The 24,596-nt window shown below is 42.0% G+C and overlaps 1 protein-coding gene across 1 annotated transcript in view; it reads left to right on the top strand.

Annotated features, from left to right (window-relative positions):
- Positions 1 to 1,232: 1,232 nt before the first annotated feature.
- The window catches only part of GLRX3 (glutaredoxin 3), a 38,542-nt gene continuing 15,178 nt past the window's right edge, over positions 1,233 to 24,596 (top strand). Inside the window, exons 1-4 of the mRNA XM_045025247.1 lie at positions 1,233 to 1,405; positions 9,260 to 9,368; positions 17,995 to 18,069; positions 18,771 to 18,972. Of these exons, the coding sequence (XP_044881182.1) occupies positions 1,341 to 1,405; positions 9,260 to 9,368; positions 17,995 to 18,069; positions 18,771 to 18,972 (451 nt within the window). The 5' untranslated portion in view covers positions 1,233 to 1,340. The remainder of the gene's footprint in view (positions 1,406 to 9,259; positions 9,369 to 17,994; positions 18,070 to 18,770; positions 18,973 to 24,596) is intronic.

Genomic DNA, 24,596 nt, shown 5'->3' with positions numbered 1-24,596 from the left:
ATCTTCCAACTCCAAACTGATAGTCTAGTGACCAATAACAATCTGCCATTGCAAGCTTCCAGAGTGATTGCCATTTGCTTCTCCACGGTCCACACAGTTCTCATTTTGGTGCCTCTGTGCTGCAGGTTTGCACACATATCCAGAAATGTAGCTGTGAAACCTGAGGCATTAAGATGTCATTAGTGGAAATATTCTACACAACTTCATGTAGACCGGTGGATCAATTCATTCTTAACATATATTTGAGAGATCTTCTGACCTCAAGCGGGAATCATTCCCCAACATCTGGAATCTGAGAGGTGAATATTTCACTGTATATAAGGATCCGGTATGAACCGTAAATGACAACGTCTTACTTCTTCGGAGGGGCATTGAAATGTATGTTTTGGAGAGAGCAGGACAGATGATGACACGGGGAGTGGGATAGTGCTGGATTGTAGAAGTGTAGGACTGGAAGGGACCTCAATAGGTAATTTACTCCAGTCCCCTGCCCTCAAGGCAGGACTACATAATAACTAGACCATTCCTGACTGGTGCTTATCTAACCTGTTCTTAAAGAAAACCTCCAATGATGGAGATTCCACAACCTTCCTCAGCAATTCGTTCCAGTGTTTAACCACCCTGACAGTTAAGAAGTTTTTTCTACTGTCTAACCTAAACCTTCCTTGAAATTTAAGCCCATTGCTTCTTGTTCTATTCTCAAATGTTAAGAACAATGTTTCACCCTCCTCTTTATAAGGCTCTTTTACGTATCTGAAAACTGTTATCCTGTCCCTTCTCAGTCTGCTCTTTTCTCTAAACTAAAGAAACCCTATTTTTAATCTTCCCGTAGAGGTCATGTTTTCTAGCCCTTCAATCATTTTGGTTGCTCTCCTCCGGACTTTCCCCCGTTTGTCCACATCCTGCCTGAAACGCGGCACCCAGACTGGACCCAAGACGCCAGCTCGGACCCAGCCTGGGTGATGGCGCGTTTCGTGCTGGGCAAACCCTGCGCGCGCTCCGCTTTCCTGTTGTAAAACGCCACAGCTTCACCTTTCCAGGCAGAAAACTGCTGACCCGCCCCTCCCCCCACCCGCTTCGCCTTTCCTCGCCCGGCCCGGCCCGGCCCGGCCCGGCCCCGCGGCCGACCGCCCCGCCCCCTCCCGGGACAGCCGCGCTCCGGGCCTTCCTCCCCCACGGGAACGGGCGGACGCTCCGCGCATGCGCCGAGGGAGCGGGGTCGCCGAGTCGCGCACGCGCGGAGGCAGCGAGGGTGCGCTCCGAGGGAGGGCGGATCGCTCTGCTGACCGGTTGCACGTGCCCCTGCTGGCCGCCGCGCCGGCGACAGGCTCGTTCTAGCCATGGCTGCGCTGGCCGAGGTGGGCTCCGCCGGGCACTTCCGGGAGCTGCTGCAGCAGAGGGGCAAGTACGTGCGGCTGGCGCCGGCTGCGCGCGGTAGCGTCAGGCCCCAGGGGCCCGGCCCGGCCCGTCTTGGGGAGGCAGCGGCTTTGTCAGCGGGGAGCCGGAGCCAGGCTGTGGGGGAGGAGGGGGCGGGTGTTGTTCCTTGGGGGAGGCGCGTTCTTTGTGCAGGTGAGGCCTGCCCGCTCCCGCGGGGTCACTGACTCCCCCTGGGCGGAGGGGGAGGGGCTAACCGCCCCCGGGGGGGAGGGCGTCCACCAACCGCCCGCTGTTGCCGCCTTCCCCCCTGGGGGCGTCATTAATCTCCCCCTCCCCCGCCGCCCTGCCGCCTTTGGTTACTAACCACCCCCACCCCCATTTCCTTGCCCTGCCCGTGTGGGACATCCACCCCAGCCTAATGCATTGGCCTGGGCACTGGGATACTTGGTTTGCCCTTCCTGGCTCTGAATTTGGGCAAAACACTTAATCCCACTTTGCTTTTTAGGCCTGGTTTACACTAGTAGTTTACATTGGTATAGCTACATCTCTCAGGGGTTTGAAAAAAAATCAACACTGTCCTAATCCCTGGTGTAGACAGCACTAGATGGGCAGAAAAATTCTTCTGTTGACCTAGGCCATGTCTACATTAGACCTTAGAGGAGATCTCCTGTGTAGCAGCTCTATGCTGACAGGAAAGCATCTCCCACTGACATAGTGCTGTGCAAACCGCTGCTGGTGTAACTTACGTTGCTCAGAGGGGTGGCTTTTTCACACTTCTGAGCGACAAATTATACTGACAAAAGTGCTAGTGTAAACATAGCCTTAGCTACTGCCTCTCAGAGAGGTGGATTATCTATGCTGATATGAGAACCTCTCCTGTTGGTGTAGGTAGTATCTACACTGAAGTGCTACAGTGAGGCAGCCGCACTGCTTTAAGTGTAGACATATCCTAAAGCTTGACTTACTCTAGGAAATTAGGTTGGTATAAATGTGTCGCTGAGGAATATGAAAAATCCACACCCCTGAGCGATGCAGTAAAATTTACCTAACCCTCTGTGAAGACCGCTCTCAAAGAGCTGGATTATCTGTGCAACCAGGAGAATCCCTCCCATCAGTGTAGGAAGCATCTTCACTGAAGTACTTAAGTGGTGTAGTTGTGCTACTTCAGCATTTTAAGTGTAGACAAGCCCTTAGTTTGCACATCTGTAAAAGGGTCATAATGCTTGCATTCTATTTAAAGGACAGTGTCAACTCCATTCATATTTCAACCTTATTTCCTTACATTAATAATACTTTTTTGATTACTACACTGAAATAATTTAGAAATCCAGTTTACACTTTTATTTTTGAAGGGTTTTTTGGTAATTTTCTTAGATTGGAGAAGGAAAATCAGTGAAGTCAGTTTCACTTTTATGTTCCCAGTGCTGCAATGTTTGTAGAGCCCTGCAAATCGGTGGATATCTGCTTTATATCCGTAGGCATCCACATCTGCAGATCATTTTTGTGGATCAGATGCGGATACAGATTTTGTATCCGTGCAGGGCTCTAAATGTTTGGACTGCTGACATTGCAAGGGAATGATCTTGTGTTTAAAAACAACTGCTTTCAAGTTTGCTTTTTTTTTTTTAAATAAAATAGAAGCATTTCTGTATTTTTGTTTCTGTTAAAATTTTTTTTTTAAAGAATCTAAACTTTGGCGCAAATTTGATTTTTCTAGTGCTGTTCTAATTTTTGTACAGTTGTATGAGATTTTTGTATTGAAGACACAAGAAATGTGAAAGTGCTGCAGTTCTATGTTGTTAATGGATCTTTAAAATTAATCTTAAAATAGGGATGTATACATTCACACAGTGAACAGGAATCGTACAACTGCGTTGGTGTTTCACAGCCCCAAATAGGTTTTTTCTACATCTCAGCGCTATGTGAAAACTGTAAAACTTGAGTTTTCAATGAACACTTTCAACTTCAATTCTGGCTGCATATTTACATGTATATTAACAGATTTTTTTCAAGAGCACAAACCTGGAAGATGCCTTTTATGAGCAGACCTCTGTCTGTGTGTAGAGAAAAAGTCAGCCTGTGTGAATAAGCTTGCAGGATTGATGCCTAGCAGTGTGTCTGGAACTGTACAAAATAGAAGAAAACATGGGACTGGATCCATAAAAGGACTTATGTGCCTAGTTGCCACCTTAGGTGCCAGAGTCCATAATTTAGATCCTTAGGCCCCTGCTCAGCTGTTGCCTAGTCCTGTAAGTGCTTAAATTTCTTAGGCATCTAAATTTTTGTTAGTGCAAATGTGCAAAGCTGTCTAAAACTTGATGCCATCTAGCTTTTGCCAAAGCCTGGGTATGATTCAAAATTAGGTCCCCCCCCTGACTTGTGGAGCCCAGTCTGGGACACGTGCTCAGAGCATGCTTGACTTTCATACAAGACAGCCAAGGATGAAGCAGTGTCCACCTTCGATCCAATAGCTCAGTAGTTAGTGCGCTCACATGGGAGACCCATGTTCAAATCCTTGCTCCAAATCAGGCGGTGTGGGAAATTAAACTTGTTTCCTACATTTTGGTCTGTGCTTTAGGCACTGGGGTACTGGATGTAATGGGGGTATCATCCCTCCCTTTCTCCCCCTTAGGCATTAGGCATAGCAGGACTGAGCATACATCTCCTTTGTGTTTACCCAACGATCCCCTCTCTGTGGAGCTTATAGCCTAAACAAACAGACAATTTGCTAGAGAATTTTACAGCAGAATTCTGACAAAATTTAAGGATTAATAGAAACATTTCCCTAGCCTAAAATAATTTTTTTTTTATAAAACAAATACCTGTCAGTTCTTACAGAGCAGGGGTTCTCAAACTGGGTGTCACGACCTCTCAGTGGGTTACGAGGTAATTACATGGGGGGTCGTGAGCTGTCAATCTCCACCCCAAGCCCCACTTCACCTCCAGCATTTATAATAGTGTTAAATGTAAAAGAAGTGTGTTTAATTTATAAGGGGGGTCTCACTCAAAGGCTTGCTGTATGAAAGGGGTCACCAGTTCAAAAGTTTGAGAACTACTGTTATAGAGTAACTACAGGAGATCTTACAGTGGTGCAGCTGCATCGGTATACCCGGGCCACTGTAAGGTCTCTAGTATAGACATAGCTTTGTACTGCTAATTCAGTTACTTTTTGAACCATTACTGATTGAACAAAACAACATATTTTGGGAAATGTTGATTTCACAAAAGGTTGAAAAGATAAATATTCCAATGAAACTGATTAAATGGTTATTTGATTATACATATTTATATTTACTGGCAAGATATATTATGGAATAACCACAAACTTCATAATATGTTTATGGAAAAGTTTTAATTAAATCTTTGTTTTCATAGTGGCAAAAATGGTGGTGGATTAGTATGATGATATAACAAGAATTAAGCAGTCATATAAATCTCCATGTTAATTCTAGTTTTGACAAAATATGTTAAAATGGTGACACTGTGCTGAAAAAAAATTGTGCTATGTTAGAAAGTGATTGAATATTTATAATTTAAAGATTGTTTACATTGTAGAACAGTACAATGATAAACCCAAATGTAAATAGCATCATAATGGAAGATGGAACCATCACCTTTAGAACTGCCTATTTGGAGAACATTGTGTCATCTCTTTCTGTACTGGTTCTGGAATATATGGAACAAAATCCAAATATTTTACGTTGTGCAGTTCTTTCTCAAGCATAACTGCCTCCAGTCCCCTCCTTTACTTAAGAGGGAGCTGTAACTGCAGTATTTGGTCTTAAGTTAATACCCGAAAAGTTTTGTAGACAATACATGGTGTATATAGCTATATTTTTCTCTGGACTCAATTAAAGTAACAGGTGTGATATAAAATGGACTAAATAACAAAAACAAGACCAATATTAAAACAATATTGGAGGTCATCCCCATAAAGCATCCCTCATTGCAGGCTTTTTTTTTCCATAGCAAGGGAAAGGAAGTTATGAAGGACACACATGTTAAAACACAACACCCCCCCCCCCCCCAAAAAAAAGATTTCCTGGTTATCGCTGATGACAGTAGAGTCAAATATGTACTGCCTTGAGTTCAGTGTGCACTTTGCCTGAAAGTGCACCAATGACTCCAGATTCAGTTGACCCTCTTGATTTCCCCAATGTTTTGAGTTACTCTAGCTTGCCATTTTCTCATTCTTTTCTAAAAAGTTTAGTAACTGAAAGGCAGATTAACTGCAACTCTGTTTAAAACAAAAATAAAATATGAGGGGTAAGCATTCTGTTTTCACAATATTTTCATTAAGTGCACATTAAATTAAAACAAATTGCAATATTAATAACATGGTCAAGGATAATCTTGTCAAATAATTACTGTTCCATTCAAAAGGGCTAGAATTACTCAGCCATGTGGTTCTTACTCCTGTACTGCTCACAAGGTGACACTCATCTGATAAGATGTACCCCTATCATACTGATTAATTTAAATTGGACATGTGGGAAATTCTGCTTTTCAGCTCAGGAAAGAATGAATTCTCTGCTGTGCTTCAGTAGTGGGAAAGAAAGTGTATCAAATTATTAAATAGCATTTTGGGCTTAATACATTGTTTAGTATCTAGCTATATACATCTTTTTTCCCCTTTGATTTTTATTTATTTTTTTCATACTGAATTGAAGGACTTCATTTTCCCCTTACAATTTAGCAGATCAAGATCCACCACATTTGTTTCAGGGATTTCTTATGGTGTCCTAACAAGCATAGGATTGTTGCAAATACAGACTGGAACAACTGCATTGTAAATTGAATTTCTGGAAAAACAAATTCTAATAATTTAATTGATCAGAACACTTTATGCTGCTCCATAATTAATATAGTGGTAGCACAGAAACTTGAAGTCAAGTTACTCCTATATTTAATTTTTTTTTGGTAATGCTTCTGCTTTTGGTGTAAAGTCATGGAAGTAGTGATTATGGCTTTCTCATCTTCTTAGTGTTTGTATACACCTGAGAGTAGCAGGTGTTGGAAAGGAAACCTACCTTTCCTTGGCTTTAAGCATTAGTACTTATACTCATTATTTGGGCCCTGATCCTGTGCTGAAACTGCATGAGCTGCATTGACTCCAGTAGAGTCCTATGTGGGCTCAGGGGTCATTCCACATCATTGTGTCTTTTTTTTCCCCTAGCTTATAGAGGTCCTGGTCTATGACTAGAGTTCATAGACGCTATGGCAATATAAAGAATAATTGTCAATATAGGGTTGGGGTATTGAACAGCTTTGAGTATAATGTATGGGTTTGCAATGTGATGTTTTATATTAAATTCCTTAACAAGTTAGTATTTTGCCTATTACAAAACAAAATTATAAATTATTGTACAGCTTTCAATGGCATAATGGTTGGTATGTCTTGTGATTTTTATACGTTCAGAGTATTAAGAACTTATTGTAATTTCAGATATATCACAGGCATCTTAATGTTTTTCAGCTTTGATGTCAGTAGTATTTCTCAGAAATCCATATTATGGGAGAAGTCCTTCATCTTGGGCAGTATTACACAGCCTTCACTAAAGAAGTTGGAATTTATTTTCCTGATTAGTTGTCCTGTCCAGCTATATTAATCCTCCTTAACTATTCACTTATTCTGCTGAAAATGGTTTAAGCAAGCTAACAGTAAAGCATAGGAATAACCATACTGGAGCAGGTCTCTGACTGCGATCTGCACTGGATGTTTTTGGGGAAGGTGTAAGAAACCTTGTTGTGGACAACTATTGAATAACTGGTCCACAGACAAAGTTTCTTCCTAGTTCTCATTAGTTAGAAGTTAGTTTATGCCCTGAAACATGAGGGTTCATATCACTTTTTTTTAAAACTTCCTGGCTGACATAACTCTGAATGTTCTCATTATCCATGTAAATGCCCATTTTTTTTAAATGTCTGGTGGCTTTGAGTCCAAAGGGTAGCTTTGTGTGTGTGGGTTTTTTTCCGTTTTGCATCTTTCGATATCTTGTATATGCCTCATCTCCCTTCTTATTTGTTGTCCCCTCTAAACTTAGTTCTTTTACCTTGGGTTATTTCACCCCAGGGAGAATTGAAGTGGGGCAGGAATAATCTATGCTGGGAAAAGCACAGTTTAGCCAATAAAAGGTGCATTTGTGCTAGGAATTCTTTGCTGATGTGATACACCTATACTGATAAAGGGCTCCTAGATTAGACCTGGCCTCCCAGACAGAAAGAAGAGAAATATTAATGAGGGAACTGGGTCCCGTAGAGGCCTTGACATATGTGGGTGGAGAACTGGGGACCCTGGCATGGGGAAGGGAGTACATAGAGCCTCTTGTATGAGGGCATTCAGAATCCCTGTAATGGATGTGACAGAGAATGTGGGATTCTGGTATGGGAGCAAACAGAGCTTCTGGTTAGGAAGGCCAATTGGGGACCCTTGCTGTGAGAGGAATAGGTGTGGGGGAGAATGGAGCCCTGGTATGGGGGTGGAGGAGATGGGAGCCATAGAGATTCCTTGGCAGGATGGAAAGGGTGGAATGGGGGTACATACAGAGCCCCTCGCATATGCAGAAAGTGTGGGAGGCTGCTTTGGTGAGAGGAGGGAATGGAGAGCACACAGGACCCTTTGCATGGGGGAAATGTAGGGGACTCTGTTATGGGAAAGGAAGGGGGTGCACATAGAGCCTCTGGAATGAAGGGATGTGTGGGGGCATTGCAGGGAGTCTCTGAAATTGGGGAGAGTGGCAAGGTGGCACACAGGGAGTTTGTGGAGGAGAATGGGACTGATGCAATGAACTTGGCTTACAGAAGCAACAAAGTGTGTTGTGTGTTTTCCAGATTATTTGTTAAACCCAAATGTTTTGTCACTGTAATCGTTAGTGCCTTCAGTGTCTTTTTGGCTGAGTTTGCAAGGCTTGACAATCCATCCACTTGATGGTATTTTCTCTTTTTTGGATGTAACATGATAATTTTTAACTCCACGTATAGACATGCTCATTCTGGAATAAGAGTCCATCTGTAGACAAGCCCTTAGCTTTGCTTATCCTTGTAATACAGTTTTAAATTGTTCACATCCTAAAAGAGAGAGAAAAGGAGAATAAGAATGGTGGGGAGGAATGCTGAGATATGGGAGAGTGCTAGGGCAAACAGAGCCCCTGGCATGGGAAGAGCAGGGGGAGGGGGGTTGCAATGAGTCCCTGAAATAGAGGGGATCAGCAGGTGGCCCACAGAGTTTGTAGGGGGTAATGAAGGGATGCAAGGAGCCCCTGGTGTGTGCAATAAGCTCAGCCAACAGAGGCAACAAAGTGTGTGACCCCCCTAGTGAGTAATCGAGGTCTTTCTGCCTGCTTCAGTTGTTGCTCATTCTTTGTATGTGATGCTGCATTCTGCTAGAATCAGGTTTGGTAGCAAAATTTCAAGCTCCTTGTAACTCGGTTGCGATTTTATTCATTCTTTTTTATGTTGCATATCTTTACCAGTGGTATTTGTTTTTCAGCAAACATCTCTAACCACCATTCTTCTAAAAACATTAAAAATTGGGCAAGGCTTTGTAACTTTTTCCTTTTTAATGCTTCTCCCCCCATCGCTATGCTTTCTGTGCTCTTAGTGTGGTTTTTTTTTGTGAGTTGTGATAACCTTAGAGTGGATAACTTAGTTATTTACTATGAGTTCATCTTGTATCAGTTATTTTCCTTTTTTCTGTATCCAAAGAAGTACTACTCTTTCTATCTTCTTTCTATCCTACAATGTATATTAATTCATGTAATATTTCATTGTTCCGTTATAACTAACCATGCTTTTTGTAGTCATTCTTCATCAAAATAGCATTATTTTAAAAAATCATCTCTTTCTATTAATATATATCTATCTGTGTTTTGTTTTGTCATAGGTCTCTTGTAGTTGTCCATTTTTGGGCACCATGGGCTCCTCAGTGCATTCAAATGAATGATGTCATGGCTGAGTTAGCTAAGGAACACTCACAAGTTACATTTGTGAAGGTAAGTCTTCATGTTCAGATAGTAAAGGCCATTTTAAAGATAGTAATGCAAACTAAAGTCAAATGCTAGGGGACCATTTCTACATAAAACCAACTTCAGAAATAGATTTTTTCTCTGATGACTTCTGTGGTGTGGAAGCAAAGCTTTTGTGCTGATTTGAATCCTAATGAGTTCAACTTCAGCAAGAATCAGTGTCAGAAATTGCATAAATTGAACTGTGGGTGAAGTTCATGGTGTATTGCTGGTTTAAATAACATGTTAGTTACATATTCTTGCATTTAAAAATGCAGAATATTGGCACTTTAATAGGATGTTACTTCACCTAGTAAATAGGTTTTTAAGTTTGTCTGTGTACTTGATGTGACTTGCAGTGACGCACCAAGCAAGTACTGTAATTAATTGTGTAATAGCCTGATCTCTTTAATCCCAGGGATCTGAGATTAAGGTAACAATACTGCTCTTTTAAGATTTGCTAGAGCTTTGATTTGTTTCAGTGACACTGCTGGTTAGGCAAATAGATTTTCCTCTGGATTCATTTAGATATTCTAGTTGCTTTTCCAACCATTACTAAGGGTTTACGGAAAGATAAATTCAAGTCTGTATGATGTTGTCATTCTAAGCATGGCATGTTGAACAGCAGTAAGTAAATGAGACGCAATATTTTTGTGAGTTCATCTGCATATCCCAGGAATAGAATCACTGTGGAAAAAAAAATTAATGCACTAAATCTGCATGCCATTCATTTTAAAACAACTTTCTCTTGTTAATGAGACATTTTTGTGATTATGAGGGCAGGGAGTAATGGAACAACCAGCTGCGTGTGTGTGTTTTAATTTGATTTCTTACAGCCTTTATGTTTTGTGTGCTTTTAATGACTCATCTCACAGTTTGGCATTTCCTTTTGTAAAGCAGAAAGATAGATCTGTTTTTAATTGTGTTAATTTACAAAGCTATTTTAATTAGAGTATCCTAAAACGTCAATTTTCAAAATATTATACGTTGTTTTTGTTGCTTTTCTAATGCTGCTGTAGTTTATGGTAGGCCAAAGTTTTTTGAAGTCTCAGCTGTCACTTGATTGTGCACCTTTAATGAATATTTATTTTAATGGTATGGTTCATTGGACAGTACATTGCAAAATAAAATTACAACACCTGTCTTGTAAACACATCCCGACTACAATATGTAAGATGAGTCTGTAAAAGAAAACAAGCTATAAGAAGATTTGAATAAGTCTATTGACTCAGTAGTTTGGACTCTGACTGGTACTAATTTAATATTTTGGCTTCATAATTAAAAGCATAGAACTTTGTCACATGTTCTGGAATAGCCAAGCAATCGAACTTCAGATCATTCAATAACAATTTAGCTAACCTACCAAGTTAATTTTAAGTACCTAATCAGGAATGTGGGTTCCTAATTATGGACTGCCTTGTAAGTCGCATCATCAGTTTTAAAATCTATTGTTTATAACAAGTGTAACTTTTTCAAAACCTTCTTCAAAATCTTGAGCAACCTTTTAAAATGTGATTAAAATTATGGCTGCAGTATTTAAACACAAGTTTATATTAATTTTTTTAAAGATGACCACAGAATAAATCTTAATTTTAACCAAGCCACAAGGTTTAAAATGTGACTGGTGTTCTCTGTCTTAAAACTGTCTGAAATTTGGTGGATGGACCAATAACAAATTCAGTTTTATAAAATAAGTTATGTGTGAATGAACGTCATTAAAGTGCAACAAGAGCATCCAAGTAGCTAGGAAATGAGCCACCAAAAGAAAAAGGAATAAGTTCAGTACCATATAACAATGATTCAGCCATTTGCAAGAGATCAGAAAATAAAAATATATTGACAGATTTTGTTTCTCAGTTAATTCTTGTGGAGATTTGACTATGTGGTTGGAGTAGGGATAGAAGACTCAAAATTAAAGGTCACAGTCTGGTGCTGCTTGGCCAAATACAGGATAAACCAGGTGAGGGAGATACTGTAAAGATCTGTTGTGTGCATCAAACAATCTTATGATTCAATCAAAAACTGCAGGTAGAACCTAAAGGAGCTTATTTAAAAACCATTCTCAAAAATCTCTGTGTGATAGCCTGGCAGAATTCCAGTCATGGCTTATTCTTTAGGCTATGGTTCATAAAGTTAAGCTGTAGTTCCATTCCCTTCGCATATTTTTCCGAAATCTTTAGAAGTATGTTTGAGAGAAGGAAATTTTGAATGTCTACTAGATGGTGATGCTCACATCACTGAGTGCATAATGACTGCTTGTTTTGGTGAAGGATCAAACCTGACAAGAATTAACTTGAGAGCAAGAGAAATGTAAGGGGCCTGATCCAAAGTCCACTGAAGACTCCCATTGATTTCAATGGGCTTTGGATTAGGCCCATGTTGAGAGAGAAAATCCTTGATCCTTCTCTGGAATCTTCATTTTTTTGATTGCCTACAGCAGGGGTGGGGAACCTTTTTTTTATTGGGCCATTGACCCACAAAAAAAATCAGTCATGGGCCACACACAGCCCTGTGATGCGGGGAGGCTCGGGGCTCCCCCATGCAGCGAGGCGAGACGGTGCTCGCAGCTCCAGCCCCGTGGAGGGGTGCTAAGGCTTGCGGCTTCCCTTAGGCTCTGGATTGGGGTCAGAAATGAGGGTTTCAGGGTGCGGGAGGAGGCTCTAAGCTGAGGCAGGGGGTTGAGGTGTGGGAGGGGCTGGGGGTGTGGACTCTGGGGTGGGGCTGGGGATGAGGGGTATGGGTTGCAGGAGGGGACTTCTGGCTGGGGCCAAGGGGTTTGGAGTGTGGAAGTGGGCTCAGGACTGGGGTAAAGGGTTGGGGTGCGGGGTGTGGGAGGGGGTTGGGGTATGGATGTGGGTGCAGGGTCTGGGAGGGAGTTACGGTGTGGGAGGGGGTTCAGGATGCGGGCTCCGGCCAGGCGGTGCTTACCTCAGGCAGCCCCCAGTTGGTGATGCACTGGAGCTAAGGCAGTCTCCCTGGCTTCACGCTGTTCCCGGAAGCGGCCGGCATGACTGTCAGATTCGGCCCCTAGGCAGAGGCGCAGCCAGGTGGATCTGCATGGTTGCGTTTGCCTGCACCTGCAGCTCCCACTGGCTGCAGTTCCCAGCCAATGGGAGCTGCAAAGGCGGTGCACGGAGCTTCCCTGATCACACCTGCACCTAGGGGCCTCAGGGACATGCCGGCTCCTTCTCGGAGCTGTGCAGAGCTAACCAGGCTTTTAACAGCCTGGCAATCCTAGCTTGCCCTGCAATGGGGCGATCCCGCGCTTGTGGCTGCAGCCCCGTGGAGGGGTGCCGAGGCTCGGGGCTTCCAGCGCGGCACAGAGACTTGCCACGGGCTGAATGAAATTAGGCAGCGGGCTGGAGGTTCCCCACCCCTGGCCTACGGGATTCATAGATTCTAGGACTGGAAGGGGCCTTGAGAGGTCATCGAGTCCAGTCCCCTGCCCTCATGGCAGGTCCAAATACTGTCTCTACCATCCCAGATAGACATTTATCTAACCTACTCTTAAATATCTCCAGAGATGAAGATTCCACAACCTCCCCAGGCAATTTATTCCAGTGTTTAACCACCCTGACAGTTAGGAACTTTTTCCTAATGTCCAACCTAAACCTCCCTTGCTGCAGTTTAAGCCCATTGCTTCTTGTTCTATCCTTGGAGGCTAAGGTGAACAAGTTTTCCCCCTCTTCCTTATGACACCCTTTTAGATACCTGAAAATTGCTATCATGTCCCCTCTCAGTCTTCTCTTTTCCAGTCTAAACAAACCCAATTCTTTCAGCCTTCCTTCATTGGTCATGTTCTCAAGACCTTTAATCATTCTTGTTGCTCTTCTCTGGACCCTCTCCAATTTCTCCACATTTTTCTTGAAATGCGATGTCCAGAACTGGACACAATACTCCAGTTGAGGCCTAACCAGCAAAAAGTAGAGTGGAAGAATGACTTCTTGTGTCTTGTTCACAACACACCTGTTAATGCATCCCAGAATCATGTTTGCGTTTTTTGCAACAGCATCACACTGTTGACTCATATTTAGCTTGTGGTCCACTATAACCCCTAGATCCCTTTCTGCTGTACTCCTTCTAGAGAATCTCTTCCCATTCTGTATTTGTTAAACTTCATCCTGTTTACCTCAGACCATTTCTCCAATTTGTCCAGATCATTTTGAATTATGACCCTATCCTCCAAAGCAGTTGCAATCCCTCCCAGTTTGGTATCATCTGAAAACTTAATAAACATATTTTCTATGCCAATATCTAAGTCGTTGATGAAGATATTGAACAGAGCTGGTCCCAAAACAGACCCCTGCGGAACCCCACTTGTTATACCTTTCCAGCAGGATTGGGAACCATTAATAACTACTCTGAGTATGGTTATCCAGCCAGTTATGCACCCACCTTATAGTAGCCCCATCTAAGTTGTATTTGCCTAGCTTATTGATAAGAATATCATGTGAGACCGTATCAAATGCCTTACTAAAGTCTAGGTATACCACATCCACCGCTTCTCCCTTATCCACAAGACTATCAAAGAAAGCTATCAGATTTGTTTGACATGATTTGTTCTTTAGAAATAATATCTTTGGATATTATTCCCTGTCACCTTACCACCTTCCAAGTGTTTGCAGATGATTTCCTTAATTACTTGCTCCGTTATCTTCCCTGGCACAGAAGTTAAACTAACTGGTCTCTAGTTTCCTGGGTTTTTTTTATTTCCCTTTTTATAGATGGGCACTATATTTGCCCTTTTCCAGTCTTCTGGAATCTCTCCTGTCTCCCATGATTTTCCAAAGATAATAGCTAGAGGCTCAGATATCTCCTCTATTAGATCCTTGAGTATTCTAGGATACATTTCATCAGGCTCTGGTGACTTGCAGGCATCTAACTTTTCTAAGTGATTTTTAACTTGTTCTTTTTTTATTTTCTCTTCTAAAGCTATCCCCTTCCCATTAGCATTCACTATGTTAGGCATTCCTTCAGACTTCTTGGTGAAGACCGAGACAAAAGAAGTCATTAAGCATCTCTGCCATTTCCAAGTTTCCTGTTACTGTTTCTCCCTCCTCACTGAGCAGTGGGCCTACCGTGTCCTTGGTCTTCCTCTTGCTTCTAATGTATAGATAAAGTCTTCTTGTTTCCCTTTATTCCCATAACTAGTTTGAGCTCATTTTGTGCCTTTGCCTTTCTAATCTTGCCCCTGCATTCCTGTGTTGTTTGCCTATATTCATCCTTTGTAATCTGTCCTAGTTTCCATTTTTTATGACTCCTTTTTATTTTTTAGATCATGCAAGATCTTGTGGTTAAGCCAAGGTGGTCTTTTGCCACACTTTCTATCTTTCCTACCCAGTGGAATAGCTTGCTTTTGGGCCCTTAGTAGTGTTCCTTTGAAAAACTGCCAACTCTCCTCAGTTGTTTTTCCCCTCAGTTTTGATTCCCATGGAACCTTACCTATCAGCTCTCTGAGCTTACCAAAAATCCGCCTTCCTGAAATCCATTGTCTCTATTTTGCTGTACTCCCGTCTACCCTTCCTTATAATTGTGAACTCAATGATTTCATGATCACTTTCACCCAAGCTGCCTTCTACTTTCAAATTCTCAACGGGTTCCTCCCTATTTGTTAAAATCAAGTCTAGAACAGCTTCCCCCCTAGTAGCTTTTTCAATCTTCTAAAATAAAAAGTTGTCTGCAATGCAGTCCAAGAACTTATTGGATGGTCTGTGCCCTGCTGTGTTATTTTCCCAACATATATCTGGATAGTTGAAGTTCCCCATCACCACCAAATCTTGGGCTTTGGATGATTTTTTTAGTTGTTCTAAAAAAAGCCTCATCCACCTCTTCCACCTTGTTAGGTGGCCTGTAGTAGACTCCTAGCATGACATCACCCCTGTTTTTCACTCCTTTTAGCCTAACCCAGAGACTCTCAACACTTCCGTCTCTTATGTCCATCTCCACCTCAGTCTAAGTGTGTACATTTTTAATATATAAAGGAACACTTCCTCCCCTTTTCCCTGTCTATCCTTCCTGAGCAAGCTGTACCCGTCCACACCAACATTCCAATCATGTATATTATCCCACCAAGTTTTGGTGATGCCAACAATGTCATAGTTGTATTTATTTATTAGCACTTCTAGTTCTTCTTGCTTATTACCCATACTTCTCACATTTGTATATTGTTTAAGATACTGATTTGATCTTGCCTCCCTGTTTTGCCCTGACCCTCCTCTTTCTCTCTGCCATTATGGCCCACGCTCCCTCCTATTTCCGACCCATCTCCCAGGTCTCCATGTTCCCCACTTACTTGTCGGCTTTGCTCACCTGTCCGCGTCGAACCTAGTTTAAAGCCCTCCTCACTAGCTTAGCCAGTTTGTGTCCAAATAGGTCTTTCACCTCCTCGAAAGGTGAACGCCATTTCTGCCTAGCAGTCCTTCCTGGAATAGCATCCCGTGGTTGAGGAAGCCAAAGCCTTCCTGGTGACACCATCTTCGTAGCCAGGCATTCACCTCCACGATGCACCGGTCTCTGCCCGGGCCCCTACCTTTGACAGGAAGAATAGAAGAGAATACCACCTGCGCTCCAAACTTCTTCACCCATACTCCCAGAGCCCTGTAGTCACTCTTGATCTGCTCAGTGTCCCACCTGGCAGTATCATTTGTGCCCACATGGATGAGTAGCATGGGGTAGTAGTCAGAGGGCTGGATAATCCTTGACAATGCCTCCGTAACGTCTCGGATACGGGCCCCTGGCAGGCAGCATACCTCCTGAGATGAAATGTCAGGGCAACAGATGGGCGCCTCCGTCCCTCTCAGAAGAGAGTCTCCGACCACCACTACCCTACGTTTCCTATTTGCAGTGGTGGCAGCAGACCTCCAAGCCTTAGGGGTACAGGGCTTCTCCTCTATTGTAGCGGGTGATTCCTTCTCTCCTGTATCAAAAAGAGCATAATGGTTACCTATTACCACGGTGGGAGGGTTCGGGGCGGGGGTGGTGAACTGCCTGCTGCCAGAAGTAACCAGCTGCCAGTGTCCACCCTGAGCCATCTCCTCCTCCACCAGTGGTGTGTCAGCAGTCCTGTGTACTCAGACAGCTACCTCAGCTGTCTCCACATGGACACTGTCCAGGAATTGCTCGTGGATTCGGATGCTCCTCAATCTAGCCCCCTCCTCCTGTAGCTCCCCCACCGGCTGCCTGAGAGATTTCACCAGCAGACACCTTTCACATTGGATGATCCCCCCCAGCCTGATTGTCAGTAAGTGGGAATTGCAAATCACAGTCTCTGCAAAACCACACCAGGATCTGGGTAGAAGCATCCATGCTCAGGTGCTCTGTCTGGCTACAGGTGCAGGTGGAGGAGACAGAAGCAGTGCTGGCACAGGTGTTGCGGGTCTTCCTAACCATCATAGGCCTCCCTCTGTCAAACTCCCTCTCAAACTCCCCTGTCTGCGGCCCCCTGTCCGCTTGAGGGGACGTTGAGCAGATGTAAAATTATTTCCCTTGCATCCAAAATTGTAACAAGATTAAAAGCCTTATGGGTGTAACAAACCAAAACCTACTTTTACAAATAACACTAAAAAGTTCAAAGTGCTATATAGAGAGAGCCAGAAACTGAATAGCCAATGATGACATGTTCTTAAAAATGTTAATTTTCTGAACAAGAAATTAGCAACCCTGAATGGTTTTCCAATTGCTGTTGATAAAGCCCCAGTGTACAGGTTGCAGAAAGAGGAGTTGGCAAGGCTTTGTGCACCTGTAAATGGGATCACAGGTTTCTATTTACTATTCCTTGAAATGCATTTATATTCACTATTTTACCACCTTATTTACCGTATACCTTTATTTTTCTACGTAATGTCTGCAGCGCTAACAGGAAATCAGCATTTATTGCAATAAACAAATTAAAAACAACCCTCAAAATAACTTTTCTCACTGAAGTCAGCAGCTGAGACAGAATACACACATTGGACATGGTTAATAAAAAGACATATTTGTCTGGTAAAAAATTATCTTCTAGAATTCCAAAATATGCATTTTAATGCTGACCAAGCTTCTGGACCAATAGTCTAACAAGCTTTCTACTTAGAATCCAGGAGCCTTGCAAGAGTTAAAAGTAAAATTTAGCAGACATCAATAGTTTATTGAAGAAATACTCCTTTTTGCTTCATAATTTGCAGAAGGCTGCAAATGTCAGTCATGATGTACTGCCTCTTGAAATTAGTCAATAGAGCAAACAGCAAGAATTGCTGTGGGCAGAAAATAAGCACTGTAATCATGACATAACTGGGGTCAATGATTTATGGATTTCAATATAGTAGTAGCTGCATATGATTGAAAATTTACTAGGTCACTAGTGCACCAAAAATTTTATTCACAGCCTCTAGGCATCTTTTGAAATGTGCAACAAAATAAAACCCCCTGAACCTGTTTTGACACTGTGCAGGCTCAGTGGATGACATGCCAGCCCACCGAGTCTCATTTAAATGCAAATGTCTCATAAACTTTTGCATCAAACTCCTTTTTAAACATATAAAATGCTGAGCAGAACATTATAAAAAGGATTGACATGCACAATCAAAACTTCAAAGAAAATTATGAAAATAAAACCATGTTTTCTCTGACTTTTAAGCTGGAAGCTGAAGCTGTGCCTGAAGTATCTGAAAAATACGAAATTAGTTCTGTTCCAACATTCTTGTTTTTTAAGGTAAGAGAAAATGGATTGCATATCACTCACATTAATGTCTGTGTTAAGTTCAGCAGTTCAGTACTAGTAAATTTTCATTCTACTCTTTTTTTAGTACTAAAAAGAGAGCAGAACTCTTTTCTTAATTTTGACTTAATGTAGAAGCTGCTAACAGTCTGTATCTCCATATGTGTTTTTTTTTTTTAACTGAGGGCACAAGAATAGCCAGTTCACAGAAATGATTATGGAACCCAGTTTTAATATTTCTGAACCTCCTTGAAATGCCTTGGAATTCATAGGTGGCTTTACAATACCTGAGATACACAAGACTCTTCTCTTGTATTGTGTTAGGCATAGTCATGATTCATTCACTTTTCTGTTTCAATTATTCAGTGTAATGCTTGTGAAGAATTAACAGGTGATTATGCAGTAGAAATAGCACATTTGGTTCTGTTTGTTGTTAATAATTTTTGTTTGTTTATAACAAGTTTTAACAAGTCTGTTTGGTACAGACAGTGCTATGGCCATCAGACTAGTTTCTGTTTTAGAATTTTGCTGGGATTAAAGAGGTAAAGGGTCAGTATTCTAACCCATTCTGCCTGCTTATCTGAAAACCTGTAATATGTAGTGATGGAATACATTAAAACTTCCAATTTTTAGTAGTTTAGAAGACCGCTTTTAATTAATGCTTCTTAACTGAGCTACTCTCTTGGCTTATTTAGAATTCTCAGAAAATTGACAGATTAGATGGTGCCCATGCCCCAGAGCTGACCAAAAAAGTCCAGCGCCATGCATCTAGCAGTACAATTTCAGCTGACCCTAATGATAATGCAAAAGAGGACCTCAACGTGCGTCTAAAGAAATTGACCAATGCTGCACCCTGCATGGTGTTTATAAAAGGATCTCCCCAGGAGCCTTGTTGTGGTAAGGACTTCCTGAAATTTTCTTTAATGTAACAGGGCTTGTTTATGTAGGGATTGGTTGCAGGATTTATATATAGGTTTGTTTGTGGTATGTATCATTAAAGCAGAAGTCCCCAGGCTTTTTGAGGTCATGGCCCCTTTACCCTTGTCCATGACACCCTCCCCCAACCCTGGACCGTGGCTCCGGAGGGGAGGGGAGGGAAGGGAAGGGATGTGGAAAGGAGTAAGGGGACCAAGGCTGGGGCTGCAGTTGGGGGCTCAGGCTGGGACCGGGGCTGGGAGAGGAGCCCTGACTGGAGGTGGGGCTGGAGCAGAAGTGGGGGTGGAGCAGGGCTGGGTGGCGCTCCCTCCCCATCCCCCACGGGAACTGTCCTGAGTCCTGCCGTGCCTCCGCCAAAGTTCCTCTGCAACCCTCTGCCCCCCCCGGGGGGGCACAGCCCCACAGTTTAATACAGGGACCACTGCATTAAAGTATCTGAGTGCCTCAAAACACTAATTTATTTTCACAGTCCCCCCCATGAAGTTACAGTATTGTTATTCCGTTGCTCCAGATAGGGAACAGAGAGATGGAAAGACTAAGCAACTTGCCCAATTCTCTCTGTACCTGCAGAAGAGGTTACCGCTATCAAAAACCAGTTGAGCTCTTCAACACACTTTGGTTCCAGGTGATTAGGCAGTGATTTCCACCAAAAAGTGGTAGCAAACATGTAGTGTTTAAATCATTTTAATTAAAATTATATTAATAGATTATAGTAAGTTCAGGCCTTAACCTAGGTTATTGTAAAATATAAATTTTCAATAGTTTTTTAATTTAACTCATCTCTAATTTAAATAAAAATCGCTTTTTATCCAGCCTGACTTTGATACAATTCCTCAAAATTATAATTTAAAAATTAAATTGGTTTTGATAAGAACGTATGTGGATTTAAAACTGGGTAACTGACTGAAAACAAAGGGCAATAAGTAACAATGCAACAGGGAAGAGTCAGTGTTTGAGAGAGGTTTCTAATGAGGTACCAAAGTGATGACCATACTTATTTGCTATATTCTTTAGTGATCAGGATAAGGGTGTATTCATGAGTTTCATGAAAGAAGCCAAATTGAGAAGAGTTGAGTAAATAGTAAAAATGGAGGAAAAAGTACAAAAGGACCTAGAGAAACTGAAAATGGCAAGAACATAAAAAACAAGAATTAAATAGGAACAATGCAAGCTTCTGTACTACACTGGGGTAGAAGAGAGGGAGAGGAAGGTGAAAGCTATTCAAAACACACAAGTTCAGTGGGAGGGAGTAGGAGTGCAAATGATGAAGTGAGGGGTGGTAGTGATTTGAGTTTGCAATATGTATGACTACAAAAAATGGTATTTTGGGCTGCAAACACAGGCGTCATGTCCTGGGACAAGGCAGTATTAGGACTTCTTACTATAGTTGTGGTATAATAGCTGGAATAGTACTTTCATTTCTAGTCACCATGGGTCTGATCCAAAGCTTGTTAAAGTCAGTGGAAAACTTTCCACCGACTTCAGTGAACTTTGGAACAGACCTGATGTTGACAGATTGCAGGGATTTAGGAAAAGAGCAACACAACTGAGCAAGAGCCTTTTGAAGAAGGATTTTAAAGAGCTAACATGTATATCTTGCCTAAGCAATGACTTGTGGATGGGGGAAGGAAGGAAGTCTACATGTATTCTGAAGATTAACCCGAGGAGTTGAGTGCAGTAAATGGGAATGATGTGATGGAATTAAAATAACTTAATCTGAATAGGAGGAAGAACTTTTTGCCAATGAAATGTATTGGGCTGTGAAACAATCTTAAAAGGAAAGTAATGGTGAAAAGTGCCATTGTCTGGGATTTTAAAAAGACCAGACAAAACACTACATAATGTACTAGAGGGAACAATCCTGCATTGGCAGGAAGAAACTCCATGGTTTAATAAAGCTGTTTTCAGATTGTGTGGGGATCACTTGGTTGTACACCTCTACCTCGATATAACACTGTCCTCGGGAGCCAAAAAATCTTACCGCGTTATAGGTGAAACCACGTTATATCGAACTTGCTTCGATCTGCTGGAGTGCGCAGCCCCGCCCCCTTTGGAGCGCTGCTGTACCGTGTTGTATCCAACTTCATGTTATATCGGGGTAGAGGTGTATGTGGAGAGCTGATTGATCACATGCTATTGGCTCCACTTCCAACAGCTAATTGTATTAAAAGAAAATAATTAAAAAGTCACTTTTACATATAAACAACTGTTGTGAGTGATGTGGGAATGTTACAGGATTATGAATGGGAGATGAAGTGGTCTGCAGGATCCTGTAGATGGAGTGGTTTGATTTAAATAAGTGATTTATATCACAGATTTTAATTGTGGTTTAAATCAGCAAGAAAGAAACCTTGATTTAAATAAATTATTTTAATTTTGTTTTGAATTTGTACTCTTTATTTTCTAAAAGAAAAGTTTATTCTCATTGGTTAGTAACTGTTAAAACATTGGTTCACAACCAACTGTAGCCACAGTAAATTTGGTACTTTTTTGCTAACCAGAGCATCTACTATATCTGTAGACATTTGTTTAAGCAACTATATAGCTTAACATATGTATTCAGATTCTTAGTTTTTACATTTTTCATGGTTAGAAAATGGCAAATGACACATTTCTTATATGTCATTTATATAGAACTCCATTGGGGTGGAATTTGGAATGCACTTAAATATACAAACAGCACTTTTAAGTTTTAAGTTTATTAGTTAAGTACCTTAAATGTGCTGGATACAGAAAAACAAAATAAGTTTATCCATACATTTCTTAATCAAAGACACTATAATCTTTAGTTCGTATATTGAACCTGATTGTTTCTGATCACCATGTTGTTCAAAATTTAGGACTAGAAAGTGTCATCTTCTTACACCTCCTTTTTTATTCATAGCTTGAAAGAGGAAGCCAAGCTTTCCTGCTTTCTCAGCTCCCAATCTGTTTCCCAACTTCATATGAACTAGTCATTGGACTGAACTAGTTGAATAAATTGAAATGAAGAAAATATTCTCTTTTACCTGCAGAGGAAGCTATTGTTGTCAGAAGCTAGTATAGCACTTCAACGAACTCTCGTTCACTGACTTCCACCAGTTCTGTGGTTTGACTTCCTTTAAAACACTGGGACACAAATGCCAAAAACTGGATTGCCCGAGAAAAATTTGGATGGGTGGCAACCCTAGTTTAGGTCTTACCATAGGTTGTCGTAATTTCAAATTTAACTTTAAATAGGCTTTTTTATAGAGAAAAATGTATTTAATTTAAAGTAAATACATTTTTAAAATTCACTCTGATGGGAGAATATAGATTAGGACTGTTTTGTTTTGTTTTTTGTTTTGTTTTAAATTTGTTAGTGTTTGTATTTCATTTGCATACCCTCAATATGCCAGTGAAATGTCTTAGTTTTCATAATTATAGTGTCAGAGACAGTTATTACTATAGTGTAGGTTAAGTAAAAGTTTTCACTTTGACCTTTCTGCTTTGAGAACTTCCTGAAACTTTTTGAAACCTTTATAAGAACACCCCTTGTATCAAAACAGCTTGAAGGTAGGCATGAGCTTTTGCAAATTGCATGCTGAGCTTTTAAAGGTTATATCTGTACATGTATGTGAGGCTAATTTTAACAATGTAATCTTAGAATATCAGGGTTGGAAGGGACCTCAGGAGGTCATCCAGTCCAACCCCCTGTTCAAAGCAGGGCCAATCCCCAGTTAAATCATCCCAGCCAGGGCTTCGTCAAGTCTGACCTTAAAAAATCTCTAAGGAAGGAGATTCCACCACCTCCCTAGGTAACTCATTCCAGTGCTTCACCACCCTGCTAGTGAAAAAGTTTTTCCTAATAGCCAACCTAAACCTCCCCCACTGCAACTTGAGACCATTATTCCTTGTTCTGTCATCTGGTACCACTGAGAACAGTCTAGATCCATCCTCTTTGGAACCCCCTTTCAGGTAGTTGAAACCAGCTATCAACCCCCTTCATTCTTCTCTTCTGCAGACTAAATAATCCCAGTTCCCTCAGCCTCGCCTCATAAGTCATGTGCTCCAGCCCCTAATCATTTTTGTTGCCCTCTGCTGGACTCTTTCCAATTTTTCCATATTCTTCTTGTAGTGTGGGGCCCAATGTTGAATAGAGGGGAATGATCATGTCCCTCGATCTGCAGGCAGTGCCCATACTTATACAGCCCAAAATGCCATTAGCCTTCTTGGCAACAAGGACATACTGTTGACTCATATCCATATTCTCATCCACTGTAACCCTAGGTCCTTTTCTGCAGAACTGCTGCCTAGCCATTCGGCCCCTAGTCTGTAGCAGAGCATGGGATTCTTCCGTCCTAAGTGCAGGACTCTGCACTTGTCCTTGTTGAACCTCATCAGATTTCTTTTGGCCCAATCCTCTAATTTGTCTAGGTCCCTCTGTATACTATCCCTACCCCCCAGCATATCTACCACTCCTCCCAGTTTAGTGTCATCTGCAGACTTGCTGAGGGTGCAGTCCTCGCCATCCTCCAGATAATTAATGAAGATATTGAACAAAACCGGCCCCAGGACCGATCCTTGGGGCACGCTGCTTGATATCGGCTGCCAACTAGACATGGAGCCATTGATCACTACCCATTGAGCCCGATGATCTAGCCAGCTTTCTATCCACCTTATAGTCCATTCATCCAACCCATACTACTTTAACTTGCTGGCAAGAATACTGTAGGAGACAGTATCAAAAGCTTTGCTAAAGTCAAGGAATAACACATCCACTGCTTTCCCCTCATCCACAGAGCCAGTTATCTCGTCATAAAGGCAATTAGGTTAGTCAGGCATGACTTGCCCTTGGTGAATCCATGCTGACTGTTCCTGATCACTTTCCTCTCCTCTAAGTGCTTCAGAATTGATTCCTTGAGGACCTGCTCCATGATTTTTCCAGGGACTGAGGTGAGGCTGACTGGCCTGTAGTTCCCCGGATCCTCCTTCTTCCCTTTTTTTAAAGATGGGCACTACATTAGCCTTTTTCCAGTCATCAGGATCTCCCCGATCGCCATAAGTTTTCAAAGATAATGGCCAATGGCTCTGCAATCACATCCTCCAACTCCTTTAGCACCCTCGGATGCAGCGTACCTGGCCCCATGGACTTGTGCTCGTCCAGCTTTTCTGGACCACTTCTTTCTCTATAGAGGGCTGGTCACCACCTCCTCATGCTGTGCTGCCCAGTGCAGTAGTCTGGCAGCTGACCTTGTTTGTGAAGACAGAGGCAAAAAAAGCATTGAGTACATTCGCGTTTTCCACATCCTCTGTCATTAGGTTGCCTCCTTCATTCAGTAAGGGGCCCACACTTTCCTTGACTTTCTTCTTGTTGCTAACATACCTGAAGAAACCCTTCTTGTTACTCTTAACATCTCTTGCTAGCTGCAACTCCAAGTGTGATTTGGCCTTCCTGATTTCACTCCTGCATGCCTGAGCAATATTCTTATACTCCTCCCTGGTCATTTGTCCAATCTTCCACTTCTTGTAAGCTTCTTTTTTGTATTTAAGATCAGCAAGGATTTCACTGTTAAGCCAAGCTGGTCACCTGCCATATTTACTATTCTTTCTACACATCGGGATGG

The sequence above is a fragment of the Mauremys mutica genome, chromosome 7 (genome assembly GCF_020497125.1).
Source record: "Mauremys mutica isolate MM-2020 ecotype Southern chromosome 7, ASM2049712v1, whole genome shotgun sequence".
Taxonomy (NCBI): Eukaryota; Metazoa; Chordata; order Testudines; family Geoemydidae; genus Mauremys; species Mauremys mutica.
The sequence above is the reverse complement of the archived record's forward strand: the minus strand, read 5'-3'. Positions and strand labels throughout refer to the sequence as shown.